This window comes from Mesoplodon bidens (assembly GCF_964165515.1).
Source record: "Mesoplodon bidens genome assembly, chromosome: 4".
In the NCBI taxonomy this organism is placed as follows: Eukaryota; Metazoa; Chordata; class Mammalia; order Artiodactyla; family Ziphiidae; genus Mesoplodon; species Mesoplodon bidens.
Window position 1 is genome coordinate 133,347,784 of NC_138160.1, and position 16,816 is coordinate 133,364,599.

The following is a 16,816-nucleotide window of genomic DNA, read 5'->3' on the forward strand; positions in this document are numbered from 1 at the left end:
CACCTGAAACTTACATCATGTTGTACACCAGCTATACCTCAATTAAAATCTTGGGTTATTATCTGTTTATTATTTGACTTACATGAGTTACTGACTTTTCACTCTTCTTAGCCTTCAGTAAACTACTAGCTCTTTGTGGTATTTTATGTAATCTCGATTCTTTGTTAACAAATATGTCTAGATGTCTCCACTCGTGATCCTTAAATAGTTTCCATCAAAATGGAGCTGATGTGGTTCAGAAGATAGATAAGCTTTGGAAAAGATTCTAAATGTCTGTTGCTTTACAGGCTTTTTTCATCTCACAGCGTTTTACCCCAATCACATATTCACACAAGTGCTTCTCTTGAAATATCTCGAAAGTGGGAGAAGAAGAATAAAATTGTTTATCCTCCACAACTGCCTGGAGAACCTCGGAGACCAGCTGTAAGTTTGTGGGTAGAACTAATCTCTTGATTTTGATAAAGCACTCTTGCTCTTATGTAGCTAGCAGTGATTTATTATTCCATGTTAAGAAAAGAAAAAAATTATACAGGAATTTGCTTGATCCTTTAATTGGTACAGAAAATGTTCTAGATTTATCTTTTTTGTAGTTAAAATGATTGTCTTTGTTTTACTTATTTGCCTTGACTTAACCTCCTAGATAGGAACCTTAACTCTAAAACTGAGCTAATAGCTTGAGATGTTTCGACTGATTTTTGATTCCAAGAGGCTTGATAATGGAGCACGAGGGGTTGGCAAGAATGGCTTAAGCCATTGGCCAATATTTAAATCATATGCATGATTTTCCAATGTTTTATACTTGAGTATAGACACACTTGGTTGTGAGGTTTTTCTTCCTTTTTTTTTTTTTGTAATTTACAAACCTTTGAACCTAAGGTTTGAATTTAATTATTGGATTCCTTCCAGAGATACCTTATTCCTTTCAGACTTTAACTTATCTTTAGTTGCTCAGAATCCCTTTGCCCTCTCCAAATTGCTAGACATTGCTCTAGTCTGAAATAAAAGACAAATTTCTAGCTTAATATGAATTTTCTGTGGGATACATACACATCTGTTAAAAAGTTTAATAAGTGAGTAATAATAGCATAAACAAGGTGGGAACATTTGAATCCTTAAGAAAATGAACTGTGGTAAGTACTTTAGAAGTAGAATTACTGTGTTAATTATAAATCATTCAGTTTAGCAAACATCTTTTAAGGTCCTTTGGGATTTAAGGCTACTGGATAATCAATATAATCTAAGTAATGTCACTTGCTTAGGTTTTTTTTTTTTTTTTTTTTTTTTTCTGTGGTACGCAGGCTTCTCACTGCTGTGGCCTCTCCCGTTGCGGAGCACAGGCTCCGGATGCGCAGGCTCAGCGGCCATGGCACACGGACCCAGCCGCTCCGCGGCATGTGGGATCTTCCCAGACCGGGGCACGAACCCGTGTCCCCTGCATCGGCAGGCGGACTCTCAACCACTGCGCCACCAGGGAAGCCCACTTGCTTAGTTTTTATATGAACTTGATGGCGTGCATTTTATTAAAATTCAGCTGCTATCTAGATATTAATCTGAATTAGTACAGTTTTATGGGTTTTTTTTTTTTCTCATTTAGGGGAGTTAATTTATTGATTTAAAGACCTTCTACCTGATTGGGAACTAAGAAGAAAAAGAGATCTTAATAGCTTAAACAAATGAGTTGTTAGCTTTCATATTTTATTATGCCATCAGAGCTTAAAAGTTTGATTTGTCATAGAATCTGTGCTATTAAGCATTGACTCCATTTTGTAATTAACCAAAATTTACAAAAATTTACACATTTGTACAAATATCATAAATAAAATATTTTCTAGGGACTTCCCTGGTGGCACAGTGGTTAAGAATCCACCTGCCAATGCAGGGGAGATGGGTTCAAGCCCTGGTCTGGGAAGATCCCCCATGCCGTGGAGGAACTAATCCAATGCGCCTCAACTACAGGCCTAGAGCCTGTGCTCTGCAACAAGAGAAGCCACCGCAATGAGAAGCCTGCACACCACAACGAAGAGTAGCCCCCTCTCGCCGCAACTAGAGAAAGCCCACGCACAGCAACAAGGACCCAATGCAACCAAAAATAAAGTAAAAATTAAAAAAAATATATACTTTCTATAATTAATGAGCTTTCTTTACTTCTTACTTGAGCTCTTTGGACTTGGCTTTAACTGGAAATAAAGAAATCATAATAGTATTTGTCAGGTCCAGAATCTAAAGCAAAGTTTTGTATTTTGTAAGTACCAGTCTTTTTGGATGTTAAACACACTTCAGGATACATCCTAAATAGCAAAATTCAAATAGTTAACAGTAGATCATCTACCTAACTCTAGCAAATGAAGAACAATGTCAATTAAATCATTTGTTATATATTGTAATTTACTGAAACTATTTTGATTAACTTTTGCATCATATATACTTCTATAAGTGCCTGTGTGAAGACATTTGGTTAGATTTTATATAGACACTTTGGAGAAACCTAATTTAATTCTCTATTTTGCACAGATTTTGTTTGAGGGAGTAATCCTTTTCTGGGACAAATTAAGACTTTTGGAAAATACCTTAACATTTTCTGATTTTAAATAGTATTTGGTAAATTGATTTTGGTGTGACAGTTATACCTGTTATGACTAAATTATTAATGCTGTCTATAAACACCTTGCTTATTAACAGGGAATAATTTGCTCACCTAGCCACATAGTTGATACACTGTGCCTTTATTTGCAGTGTCCCTTAGGCTTTCCAATCCGCTACCTGCAAACATTTTAAAAATTAGTTTTATCTCTTATTTAGAAGAAGGCCAGATAATATTTACTATTCTATCTCAGTCTGATCTTCAGCATTTGGAATATGTAGTTAAATAATAGTAGATGGGGCAATGAGTAAATCCTAAGGCATTTGTAAACTTCTGGCAGGAGTCAGAATGTTAGAAAGTTTTGAGGTTTCTCTGCTTTTATTTGCCTTGAAAAATGTTTTCTAATTTTTTTTAAGTGGCATTATGGTATAATAGTAGGAAGAATGTGGGTTTTAGAGTCATGAGGGGAACTTTAAAGATACACCTGCCAGACATTGTATTAAGCCCTTCACATACTTCCCTGGGTGGCACTAGCTTACAAACTTTGCTATCTTGGACAAGTCACTTGATTTCTCTGATTTTCATTTTGTAAAAGGTTTATAAAATGTTTTTTCTCCCAACTCATAGAGTTAGATCATATAAAATAATGGGCTTGAAAAGTGCTTTGTGAACTATAAATTGTTTAATGGATGATTGATTAAAAAATTCAGTAGGATATACCTACCACTATAAATACAAGATAATAAAAGCTAACATTAACTAAGATCTTACCATGTGCTAGACACTGTAAAGTACTTACTTTATATAGGTAACTTTATTTAATCCTTATTATAGTTTTATGTGTTAGGTACTATTATCTTCATTTTAAAGAAAAAGAAACTGAAGCAGAGAGAAGTTAAGTAGCTTGGGTTCTGTAGCTGGTAAATGGTAGAGCTGGGATTCAAACCCAGGTAGTCGGATTCTAGAACCTGTGTTCTTGACCAAACGAACACTTACAATATTGGTTTCCTTATGAAAATAGTTACTTTGTCCATTTTGCCATTGTTCTCCTCACTAACAAGAAACCTTTTTGTACCTTTTCTTCTGTTCTTTTAGCCAGCTAAATGTTTTCAAAATACTTTAGTTTAAGTCTTTTACTATTCCTCTGTATAGAAGCGTTGCAAATTTTGTCACAAACTAGCCATTTTACAGTTTGTTTTTCCCTTAGTAATCTTTATAACATAGTGAGAATTTGGAAAAATATAACTTTGTATAGGGAAAAAGGGTCTCCAAATTCTTTTTTTTTTTAATAAATACATTTATTTATTTATTTTTGGCTACCTTGGGTCTTCGTTGCTGCACATGGGCTTTCTCTAGTTGCAGTGAACGGGGGCTACTCTTTGATGTAGTGCGCAGGCTTCTCATCGCAGTGGCTTCTCTTGTTGCGGGGCATGGGCTCTAGGTGCGTGGGCTTCTCATTGCAGTGGCTTCTCTTGTTGTGGAGCACAGGCTCTAGGTGCACGGGCTTCAGTAGTTGTGGCACACGGGCTCAGTAGTTGTGGCTCGCGGGCTTAGTTGCTCCATGGCATGTGGGATCTTCCTGGACCGGGGCTCGAATCCGTGTCCCCTGCATTGGCAGGCGGATTCTTAACCACTGCGCCACAGGGTAGACTTCCAAATTCTTAATGATGTTTTTATTTCTTATGGCAGCGTTTTCATTAAGCATAGAAAGTAAAAACTTTATTAACAGTGTTTTACTGTCATTTTGATAAACTTGTTTAATTTTTTTTCCTGTTTGTAAGGAAATCTACCATTGTCGAAGACAAATAAAGTACAGCAAAGACAAGATGTGGTATTTGGCAAAATTGGTAAGCTAAAATGACTATTACCATATAATACATAGGGAAAGGAGCTACAAATTTTACCCCAGGATTTGAAAAAAGCAAAAAAACTTGCCCTGTTTTTTCCAAAAAGTGAGGAATATAATTACATTTTTAGACATTTCGTCGGTAATCCAAAAGTGATAGTTCAGAGATTGGTGATTTTGCTTAATTTTTACCTCCTGACAAACTAAATCATGTTGGATACATAGATACTTTAGAAGAAAGGCATCAAGAACCTGGCTATAGTTAGAGAATCCAGGAAGTAAACTTACGTATCTGTAAAAGTTGATTCAACCTATTTCAAAACTGTTGCATTTTTAAGTTTTTTACCTTGAAAATGAAATTTATATACGAGAGAAGACAAAAGCAGCAAATACACATGTAATACATTTCTTCTATAGGAGAAGGAGATGCCTTTAGTGCCTACTGTGATCCTTGCCAACCTGTGATCTTTCTCTGTCATATCTGCTCTCTTATTATTATTGAAACCATTATAATCCAGGTTTAGTGGTTAAAAATTTTAAGTTTGATTTTGACCTACAGAGGGTGGTGGCATCCCTTCTCAAACTTGTTTTCTTCTCTTTTGCCTGCATTTAGTTAGCTATTTTTATTAATGAAAAAAGTTTTCCCCCACTTTTATTGAGATGTAATAAACATGTAATTAGTCAGCTAATTTTAGAAGTTATTTGGATTATGTAAGACTTTTACTTTTCACTGAAAAGGGAATGCTGACTTTGTAAACTAATTTGTTTATTTTCTCTTGTCTGTTACCCTTTAATTCTAGATACAAGGAATGTCCATTGACCAGGCTCTGGCTCAGTTGGAATTCAGTGACAAAAAAGGGGCCCAGATAATTAAAGAGGTAAACTAAGATTGGTGGGAGGGAGCGAATAGTTGGCTTGCAGGTGTGAGTAAGCTTTGCCTAAATCCTGAATTCACTAGTGTAAATGCATAGTTTATATAATACAGATTTAGGGGACTCAGTTTTATTAATGTCCTTATACCTTAGGAATGTTCTGTGCTTTAAGTATTTTTTTTTTCCTGAGATGCTTTTATTTGCACCAGATAGTGATTTATATTTTATGGTCTGTCTGTGAAGTGAAGTGATACATCTTATTTTTAATGATTGGGGGCTTGATAAATTTTTTAAAAGATTTTTTTTTTTTGTCAGTTCCACAACTGAGAGCTTGGGATTTTATAACTAGTTGAGTGGAAAGAGCACTGGGCTGGGACTCAGGGGAGTTGGAGTCTTATCTTTTCTCTGACAGTTTCTGTCCTGATTTTGGGCAAGACACTTGTCTGGTTCCATTTTTCTCACTTGTAAACTAGGTGGGGTTGGATTGGCTGATCTCTAAAGACACTTCTAGCTCTAAATGTAGCTGATTCACTAGGTGCACGTGACTGTTGATATTTGTGCTGACTCATTCTAGGCACATGAGTGTTTTTGTTTCAAAAAGCTGAGTTGAGGACATGTGGGGATATTAGCATTATTTCCTATAGTTCAGTTAATTTTCATATAAAGTCAGATCTTTTAGTGGGTGAATATTTGAGGTGGTTGGATTCAGACTTCTAAGAGGCTCTATTGTAATGCGTGTATTTATTTCCATTCAGAATGCAGTTACTAAGTATCTGTTGTGTATCCAGCTTTGTACTACATTCTTCATCTTTAAAGGAGGAAAAGATCTGATTTCTGTTATTTCTGACAACAATTGTCCTATTTAAAAAAAATGTGTTCTGGAGGAAGTTAATTCAAAATATCCTTTGAGTATAAATTTAATAATTCTTTTTTTAAAAAAATAAATTTATTTATTTATCTTTGGCTGCATTGGGTCTTCCCTGCTGTGCACTGGCTTTCTCTAGTTGCAGTGAGCAGGGACTACTCTTCGTTGCGGTGCACAGGCTTCTCATTGCGGTGGCTTCTCTTGTTGCAGAGCATGGGGTCTGGGTGCGTGGGCTTCAGGAGTTGTGGCACATGGGCTCAGTAGTTGTGGCTCGTGGGCTCTAGAGCTCAGGCTCAGTAGTTATGGCCCACGGGCTTCGTTGCTTCACGACATGTGGGATCTTCCCAGACCAGGGCTTGAACCCGTGTCCCCTGCATTGGCAGGCGGATTCCCAACCACTGCGCCACCAGGGAAGTCCCAAATTTAATAATTCTTAAAGGAAATTTTCAAGTATAATTTTCTCTACTTGTCTGATGTTGTTAATGGTTATTCTGGATCTAAAGTTTAAGAATTTTCAATAAGATTTAGCCCTTGAGCTTCTTGAACTTTTTGACAAGTCTATGACTCAAAGTCATAATGCCCATTACCAAGGGTACTGCTGCAAGTGTTGTTATCTCCTCCTTTACAGCTTACACATTCCATTTAAAACTTAGCAGGATGGACTGTGTTCTTTGCATTTGCAATTCTTGTCTGAGGAAGGAAAGCTTGTTGTATCCCTTTTCCTTAGTACTGTTATAATTTGATATTCTCTTTTTAAAATTGACTGCAATAGGAAGGCATGTGATTAGCAGTCACAGAGATAACAATAAGAAATGAGAAATTTAAGTCTGTTTTAGTTCAGGTCAGCCATATGAATGCCTTTCTTTTCCTTATTTAAGGTTCTCTTAGAAGCACAAGATATGGCAGTGAGAGACCACAATGTGGAATTCAGATCCAATTTATATATAGGTAAGATCTTTAATATTCTTAGCTTTGGAAAATGGCTTCCAACAGTGATGCCAAGTTCTTCATCTAATAACAGTCTTTGATATCTAAATACTTTGGACTGTGTTTGCCAGTGAAAATTGCTGGTAATAGCTTATTCTTCAGCCTTCAGCATGCTAATGTTAGTCAGTTGTAAATGGTCCTAACTTTACTGCTTTATTGTTACCTGTTCGTAATGAGACTAAGATCATGAAACCTATTGCTGATAATTATTAAATAATGGATATTAGGATGATGTATAGAGTGGTCCTTTAATCATAATGAAACTATGGAAGAATGTAACTGATTTTTAAAAAAATGAATTCTTTGTCAACCCTAAGGAGATATATAAAGGATCACAGGTGGACTTAAAAAAATCTTTATTTATAATGTGCCAAGCCAGGTGCCTCATCCATAAAGGTATCCTATAAGTTAGTCTTCCAATTACCAGAATGGAAAATCTGTTGAATTATAAAAGCCAAGGGGCCTTCGAAGGCTCAGATGACCCAGATGTGTTGGTTTCCCTTTGTTATTACATCCTGAAGCATTATCTCAGCTTTGTATTCTTGTTCCACATCAAATTAAATTAATGTATGTGAAAATGTTTTGGGAAGCCTGGTACACTGTACAAATGTAAGGGATTTTTTGGTAGCATACCTTCATACTGCTCTTCTTTTAGAAAGAGGTCAATGGTTATTACAAAGCTCTCCCCCCGCTCCCCTAACACCACAGTAAAGTAGAGCAGTGGCTGGAGTTACTGCAGTTACTGCTAACCTCAGCAGTTTTGTAATCAAACAGATGTTGATGTCAAAGCAAAATTTTCTCAATCTGCCAAACCTGCATATAAGGACTGTTTTACCTAAAGATATTTTAAACTCAAGATATGGGAACTGCTACTCTCCAAATGGAGGGTAAAAGGCTGAATCATTCTGGGGGAAGGTAGCTGTGCCTTATAGTTTTTCAAAAATTAGAATTTTAAGAAAACGTGTAAATTGCACTTTGTCATATAACTTCTGCTCTACTGGAGATATTTATTCTGATTTAGTTAATATCTTACCTCAACTCACCTGGAATTGATGCTGGCAACCACACCTACTTCTGAAATTCAAATGAGTTATGATTTTCAACTGAAATATCTTATTTTAAAGATGAATCTTTTTTCTTTCTTTTTTTTTTTTTTTTTGCGTGTTATGTGGGCCTCTCACTGTCGTGGCCTCTCCCGTTGTGGAGCACAGGCTCCGGACGCGGAGGCTCAGCAGCCATGGCCCACGGACCCAGCCGCTCCGCGGCATGTGGGATCCTCCCGGATCTGGGCACAAACCCATGTCCCCTGCATTGGCAGGCGGACTCTCAACCACTGCGCCACCAGGGAAACCCTAAAGCTGAATCTTGTATAACTAGTTATACTCTTATACAGAAGGGAATCAAATGGCAACTCAGAAGATGCAGTCCACAGTAATTAATCATAAGCATTTTCTTCTGGGAGCAGCATGAATAAATAATGCTAAAAGGACCCAGAATCATTGGAAGAGATGAAATGAAGAGCAAGACCGTTTGCTTAAAGCCTCTTGGTGACCTTTCCTGCTCCATGACTGAATATGAAATCTAATTTATTTAATTTTGTTTAATTTTATAGGAATATTGGATTCTTAGCTTATAGGCAACATTTCATAATGGAAATCAGATGCAAGTGAAACGGAATTTGTGTTAAATCCGTTTCAACAGTTGTAGTACTGTTGAGAGAGAGGGTGAAGAGCTTAATCCTGTCTTCCCAAATGAAGGAGCAAAGTCCAATGTTGCCTTTAAGCAAAAATCAACTTAACCAGTCCCATGCGAATGGTCCTTTAATGCACTGGTCTCTTTATGCACATTTCTGCTGAAAAACCTCTGCCCCTCCTACACCTCCCTTTCATATCGTTCTGGGTCAAAATCTCTTTTCTTAAGTAGGGCTAATAAGTTTGGATTTGTCTTATGATTTTAAAAACTCATTTGCTAAGTATTTTGTTGCCTAATTCCATTATGAAGGAAAAAGAGATGAGTACCCCCAGAAAGATGAAGTATCTGACCATGACACATCAGGCATTTTATCCCTGTATTTGCTAAACTTCCCTGGTAAGAATCATCTGAGATTCTTATTAAAGATACAGATTCCCAGGCCTCACCACAGACTTACTGAATCTGAAACCCCAGGGGAGAGGCCTGGGTAAGTTCTATTCATTCTTACCTATAAAATGTGGGAAATGGATTTATCTTCTTACAGTCTTTGAAAAGGCCTAGACATTTTATTCCATAGACTTCTTTTAGAGCTTTGAAAGACTAGTTACTTGTTGGCTACTGTTTCGGCTCAGCAATAGCTCTTTCAGTCCCCTGAAATAAGTAAGTACAGGCATTTTAAGGGACTTGCTTTTTTGGTAGCATACGTTCTCATTATGTGATAATTCCCTCAAATGCTTGTCATCAGTTTAAAGCTAATACCTGGTGTTGCATGACCACAGACTTTGAAAGTTCATTTCCTTTTCAAACTTACAATGATGACTAATGACACTGTGAACAGGCCTTAACAACTGGACATGGACTAATAAAATGTCACTGCTTCATGATTCATGGCATCTATAGTACTTCACTTCAGGGAAAGTGAATGACTGACTTTGTAAATCAGTTTTCTGGGCTAAGAATGATGAAGGTGGAAGGGGGAGCGTTTCTGAAGTTAAAATGTCAAGATTCGTATTTACCTAAATACAAGTAATAGGAAATATTGACAATATTTTAAATACATGGTACCTGCTGGGCATTATCTTTAGAAGAGCATTATCTTGGGCATTATCTTTAGAAGGTTGTTTCCACTTTGGAGATGTCTTTATGTTTTTTCTTTCATTCAAAAAGTATTTGAGTGCCTTCAGTGAGTATACCACGCACACAGTTAGGTGATGGTATATCTTTTATAGCAATTTAAAACATTTAGCACAAGTAGTTTTGTTCTTTGACAGTAATAGCCCTTTGGAAGAATACATAAATTGTTCTCCCTAGTTGGAACAAAACCATGTACACTATTAGTATTGTATGTACTTGGAAAACTTTGAAATTTATTTTAGAATTTGAGCAAATTTACCAGACATCTGTATTGAAAAAATGATATTAATTAGCACAAGTTGTATTTCAAAATCATTTCTGTTCCTTATGGGGCATGAACTTTGGGGACAATACAAGAGGAGTGTAAGTTTTGTTGAGGAAGTAACTTTTACAGGTGAAACATGAACACTTACACAAGGTAGCATATGGTTTGGGACCAAAAAGAGTAACAGGTAAATGGTATTGTTGGAATAGAGAAGAGGAGGTCACTATAGGTTAAAATAGTCATGGAGATTTTCTAGAAAATTTTGGCTTTTAAAGATACGCTTTTGTGATCTGAAGGAGTGTACAAGAGGAAAAATTTTCAAAGTGAGGTAACCAGTTAAGCCAAAGGCACATAGGTTGGGATGAGCAGTAAGTACGTGGTACAGTGAGTAGAACAGTGCAGAGGAAGTAGAGGCTTGACCTAGAGGAGATGAAATTGAAAAGGTGAACATGGCCTAGATTCCAGAGGGCTGAACATGGCAAGCTGTGGCATTTGGTTAAAACAGTATTGAAGAGGAACCACAGGAAGTTTTTGGGTAAGAGATTTATGTTATTAAGGCAGTGTTTTAAGACTGTTAACTCTAAGCATTGGTTTTGAAATTGTGCTCGGAGGCCTCCAGGGGTGGGGCCTGGGACAAGCAGAAAGGCTGCTTGATATCTTGGTCACTGCTGTATCCTTAGAGCCCAGGATGGAGCTTCACACCCAGCAGGAACTTGGAATTTCTATATGTTGGGTGAATGAATGGCAGCAGTTTTAGATCTACCCTCACCCATGTTTCATTCTTAACAGATTCACCTGAAAGTAGGCGTCTATGTATTGTTTCATTTAATTGAAATGGTTGCGTACTAAAGCAGTCTGAAACGACTCCACGCTTCCAATTCAGGGGCCACGGGTTTGATCCCTGGTCAGGGAACTAAGATCCCGCATGCCGTGCGGTGCGGCCAAAAAAAAAAAAAAAAAACCAATTTGGAATTTATATTCTAAGCCCTGATTTCATTCAGATGTCCGAGTGGCTGTGTTGGGTATTCCCATTCCAGAGTGTTAAAGAATCCTGGTGTTTCAGAAGAATTAATGTTTTTGTTTTGACATAAAAAAGGGATAGCATTATATGCATAAAGGTAAGCAGATGATATTTTGTGGATTAAGGAGGAAATCATAACTGGCATTTAGCAGGTATTGAGTGTCTTCTCTTATGTGTTTTGGGAGAGATGGAAGGAAAATGGTAGTTAACGTAGACCCTGATAGGGCTGATCATTGTGTTTTGATAGATTATGTAGTCCTGCACAGTTAGCTAGTTTTGATACTTCCTTATTCTCAGGGTATTTGCAAATTGGTGCTCAAATTGGGTAGAGTAGCAGTTTTGGATAAAATTAGCTATCATGTTTATAAAATCTTTTTAGAAGTTTCTACACTCTTCCCAGTGTCACTGTTTTTGTTTGTAGGATTCCTCCTGACAAGTGGATTCAGGGCACCTGGTAGTACTTTATTATAAAGTGATTTGTGTAATGCTGCTTTTTCTTTGGAAAAATTTAAAAATTTTTTTATTGAGGTGTAATTGATGTATAGCATTATATTAATTTCAGGTGTACAACTGAATGATTCAGTATTGCAAAGTGATTACAAGTCTAGTTAACATCTGTCACCATACATAGTTACAGAATTTTTTTTCTTGTGATGAGAACTTTTAAGATCTATTCTCTTAACAACTTTTAAATATGCAATACGGTATTATTGACTATAGTCACCATGCTGTACATTACATTCCCATGGCTTATTTATTTTATCACTGGAAGTTTGTACCTTTTGACTCCCTTCACCCATTTCACCCACCTGCCCCCCACCCCCATCTTTGGAATTTCTTATATTCATTTCTTTAATGCCAGTAGATGAAGTTGATAAAAGGGTAGTAGTTCTCTCCTTATCTCACTGAGACCTTAGGCAGTTTTCTTAATCACTTTCATCCTTAGCTTTCTCTTTGGCAAAGCTAGGGTGCTTCTGTTGAAACTATTTCATGAGAGGTTTGTAGTTAGAGGGTTGTGGAGCACATACTTTGATATGGTCCCTGTAATATAAAGTTCTGTCACAGTAAAAGAATGGTGAGTATTGAAGTGAATTAATTTGCTACATATGCTATAGATTTTGCCTTTTTAAAAGGCTTATTAAATTAACTAAAAACATAAGACTAAGTAAATTCAGAAGGTAGTAGAAGGTAATTACTACCCTGATTTACTGTGGGTGAACAGATTTCTTCTTGTACTGTTTAAAATGTTTCTTCAAATTTTGCAGGGTCAAACTTTGACATGTTGAATCGGGGAGGGGAGATGAGGGGACAGATGTGATACAGGAGTTCCTAAGCCTGGCTGTGAATCAGAATTGCTTGGGGTGGGGCGTAGTGTTGTTTGCTCAGGATTTAATTTTCAAAGCCCACCCCAAATATAGAGTATCTAGAGATGGGATCTCAGCATCAGCATTTTAAATATGTTCCCTAAGTTAGTTTGATGTAGTAGCCTGAGGACAGCATTTGGGAATCATTGGTTCCAAAGGAACAGTTAGAATATAATACAGTTAGAATAAAATCAGAACGTCTTCCCTCAGCCTCTAGGGCTCTGTGTAATCTTGCCTTCATCTCTGATCTTGTCTCCTTGTTTGTATCACTCTTTTCCTTGCTTACTGTGCTTCATCAGGTTCTGTTCCTGAACCAAGCCAAGCATGTTCCTACCATTGGGCCTTTGCACTTGCTGTTCCCTCTTCTTGGAACACCTTGCCCCTAGATATTTGCATGAATGATTCATTCTGGTCTTGGATCAAATGTCTCTTCCTCAAGGATGCCTCTTGACACCCCCCAGTCTGAAGTTGCCTCCCAACACCCCATCAGTCTCTTTCACATCACTGTTTTCTTTTATTCGTAGCACTTGTCACTAACTAAAATGATCATGTTTATTTTCTCTCTTTCTCCTCTAGAGTGTGCACTGCACAGAGCCAGGGACCTTGCTATTCTTGTTCACTCCTATTTCTCCAGCACCTGTAGTAGAGCCTGGTCCTTAGTAAGGAAGGACTCAGGAGATACTTGTCTTGAGACAAACCTGCTCTAGCCAGCCTGTGAGCTTATGTAGTCTTAGAATCCAGTTGAGGAAAGGGCAGAAATTGCTCAGCTGATCAAGCTGTAATCTTGTGGATATAGTTGTTTCCTATAATTTTCTTTTTCTTCTCTGTCTAGCTCAGTCCACCTCAGGGCGAGGCCAGTACCTGAAACGCATCCGATACCATGGCAGAGGTCGCTTTGGGATTATGGAGAAGGTTTTTTGCCATTATTTTGTGAAGTTGGTGGAAGGCCCTCCACCTCCACCTGAGGCACCAAAGACAGCAGTCACCCACGCCAAAGAGTATATCCAGGAGCTTCGCAACCGGACCATCATTCACACTCTATGATGGGGGTATTAAGACTCCACAGTGTATATATTTTACCATTTATTTCCTAAAACCAACAAAAATTAAAGACAGATGCTTTTTATGATTTGTCATTGAATTATTGAAATATAAAGTACAACTGCTAGTTTTATATGGATATTTATAAAGCTCTCCCCATCTCTCTTGAGCCTCTGGGTATATTTTATGCATTTGCAACTAGCAATGAGAAATCACCTTTAAACATAGTGACAGACTGTAATTCAGAAGGCTTTTTTGAGTGATGTTTGAAGGCAATGTTAGCTTTCTAGCTTGTGCCCTGCAGGTGGTACTTTTGATACTGGACTTGAGTAGAAAGTTACAGGATAAGAAAACTTGTCCTTATTATATTTCACTTGATTTTTCTCCTGGAACTGGGGGAGGGGGTGGTGGACAGGAGCATCCCTGCACATTGTTTCAGTGAAGTATTTTAGGGCATTCTATAGTTCAGTTTTTCCTTTCACTGTTGGCATAGGCCAGTGGATGAGGGATTATATTTTCCTTTACTGTTTTAGCAGTAACTTGAAATTACAGGAGTTTATTAGATATATTAATCTAAAACTCCAAAAACCATTTAACTTAGAAAGTTTTATTTACTTAAATAATGACTATTTTTATGTCTCCTACCAACAATGCTTTCTATTGCTTGGTTGTCTCGTTTAGGATTGATTCATTTTTCAGAGTGCATTCAGTTATGGAGAGAGGAATTGAACCAGTCTCAGCCTTGCATTCTAAAATAATTGATATTTTTAGGACATTCCACCTGAAAGCGGAAGAGTACACTTTCTTTTTCAAGTGCACATGGAACATTCTCCAGAATAGATCACATCTTGGGTCACAAATCAAGCCTTGGAAAATTTAAGAAAATTGAAATCGTATCAAGCATCTTTTCCGACTACAGCGCTGTGAGATTAGAAATCAGGTACAGGAAAAAAAAAGTAAAAAACACAAATACATGGAGGCTAAACAGTGCACTGCTAAATAACCAAGAGATCACTGAAGAAATCAAAGAGGAAATAAAAAAATACCTAGAAACAAATGACAACAAAAACACAACGATCCAAAACCTATGGGATGCAGCAAAAGCAGTTCTAAGAGGGAAGTTCATAGCAATTCAAGCTCAACTCAAGAAACAAGAAAGATCTCAAATAAACAATGTAACCTTACAACTAAAGCAACTGGAAGAAGAAGAACAAAGAAAACCCAAAGTTAGTAGGAGGAAAGATATCATAAAGATCAGAGCAGAAATAAATGAAATAGAAACAAAGAAAACAGTAGCAAAGATCAATAAAACTAAAAGCTGGTTCTTTGAGAAGATAAAGTGAATAAACCTTTAGCCAGGCTCGTGAAGAAAAAAAGGGAGAGGATGCAAATCAATAGAATTAGAAATGAAAAAGGAGAAGTTACAACAGACACCGCAGAAATACAAAGCATCCTAAGAGACTACTACAAGCAACTCTATGCCAATAAAATGGACAACCTGGAAGAAATGGACAAATTCTTGGAAAAGTACAACCTTCCAAGACTGAATGAGGAAGAATTAGAAAATATAAACAAACCAATCACAGGTGATGAAATTGAAACTTCAATTAAAAATCTTCCAACAAACAAAAGTCTAGGACCAGATGGCTTCACAGGCCAATTCTATCAAATATTTAGAGAAGAGTTAACACCTGTCCTTCTCAAACTCTTCCAAAAATTTGCAGAGGGAGGAACACTCCCAAACTTGTTTTACAAGGCCACCATCACCCTGATACCCAAACCAGACAAAGATATCACAAAAAAGAAAATTATAGGTCAATATCACTGGTGAACATAGATGCAGAAATCCTCAACAAAATACTAGCAAACAGAATCCAACAACACATTAAAAGGATCATACACCATGATCAAGTGGAATTTATCCCAGGGATGCAAGGATTCTTCAGTATATGCAAAACAATCAATGTGATACACCATATTAACAAATTAAAGGATAAAAACCATGTGGTCATCTCAATTGATGCAGAAAAAGCTATTGACAAAATTCAACACCAATTTATGATAAAACTCTCCAGAAAGTGGGCATAGAGGGAACCTACCTCAACATAATAAAGGCCATATATGACAAACCCACAGCAAACATCATTCTCAATGGTGAAAAACTGAAAGCATTTCCTCTAAGATCAGGAGCAAGACAAGGATGTCCACTCTTGCCACTATTATTCAACGTAGTATTGGAAGTCCTAGCCACAGCAGTCAGAGAAGAAAAAGAAACAAAAGGAATACAAATTGGAGAAGTAGTAGTAAAACTGTCACTGTTTGCCCATGACATGATACTATACATAGAAAATCCTAAAGATGCCACCAGAAAACTACTAGAACTAATCAGTGAATTGGTAAGGTTGCAGGATACAAAATTAATGCACAGGACTTCCCTGGTGGCACAGTGGTTAAGAATCAGCCTGCCAGTGCAGGGGACACGGGTTTGAGCCCTGGTCCGGGAAGATCCCATAGGCCGCGGAGGAACTAAGACCATGCACCACCACGACTACTGAGCCTGTGCTCTAGATTCCGTGAGCCACAACTACTGAGCCCGCATGCCACAACTACAGAAGCTCGTGTGCCTGGAGCCTGTGCTCTGCAACAAGAGAAGCCACCACAGTGAGAAGCCCACGCGCTGCAACGAATAGTAGCCCCTGCTCACTGCAACTAGAGAAAGCCCACGTGCAGCAATGAAGACCCAGTGCAGCCAAAAATAAATAATGATAATAAATAAACAAATAATAAATAAAAATAAGGCAGTAGGTGGCACTCACTTCCCTCTTGTTAGCAGAAAATTGTTAAGAGTGTTCAGCACTACCTGGTTCTCGTTGATACACGTGTTTTCATTGACAGTAGGCCCTCTGTCCACAGCCCTAGTCCGGTGTTTCTCAAACGTTTGTATGTAGAGGAAGAACTTGGGGTGCTTGCTTATTAATGCAGACTTCTGGGTTTCGCCCAAGAGATTCTGATTCACTAGAAATCTGTTTTAAACAAGCACTTGCAGGTGATTCTGTTGTAGGGGACTGTACTTTGAGACTATCCCTCTAGTCACATGAAGAATGTAGCTTTAGTGCCATGTTTTAAGATGGCATTAATTATAGATACC

The 16,816-nt window shown here is 37.5% G+C and overlaps 1 protein-coding gene across 4 annotated transcripts in view; it reads left to right on the top strand.

The window, feature by feature from the left end:
- Nucleotides 1–13,753, top strand: part of MRPL22 (mitochondrial ribosomal protein L22) — a 44,904-nt gene extending 31,151 nt beyond the window's left edge. For 3 of the 4 annotated variants that reach the window (XM_081233778.1, XM_081233780.1, XM_081233781.1), the window contains 5 exons: nt 288–423; nt 4,363–4,428; nt 5,228–5,305; nt 7,043–7,112; nt 13,460–13,753. In XM_081233778.1, the coding sequence (XP_081089904.1) occupies nt 288–423; nt 4,363–4,428; nt 5,228–5,305; nt 7,043–7,112; nt 13,460–13,671 (562 nt within the window). In that variant the 3' untranslated portion in view covers nt 13,672–13,753. The remainder of the gene's footprint in view (nt 1–287; nt 424–4,362; nt 4,429–5,227; nt 5,306–7,042; nt 7,113–13,459) is intronic. The other variant, XM_081233779.1, reaches the window with a different exon arrangement.
- The last annotated feature ends 3,063 nt before the right edge of the window (nt 13,754–16,816 follow it).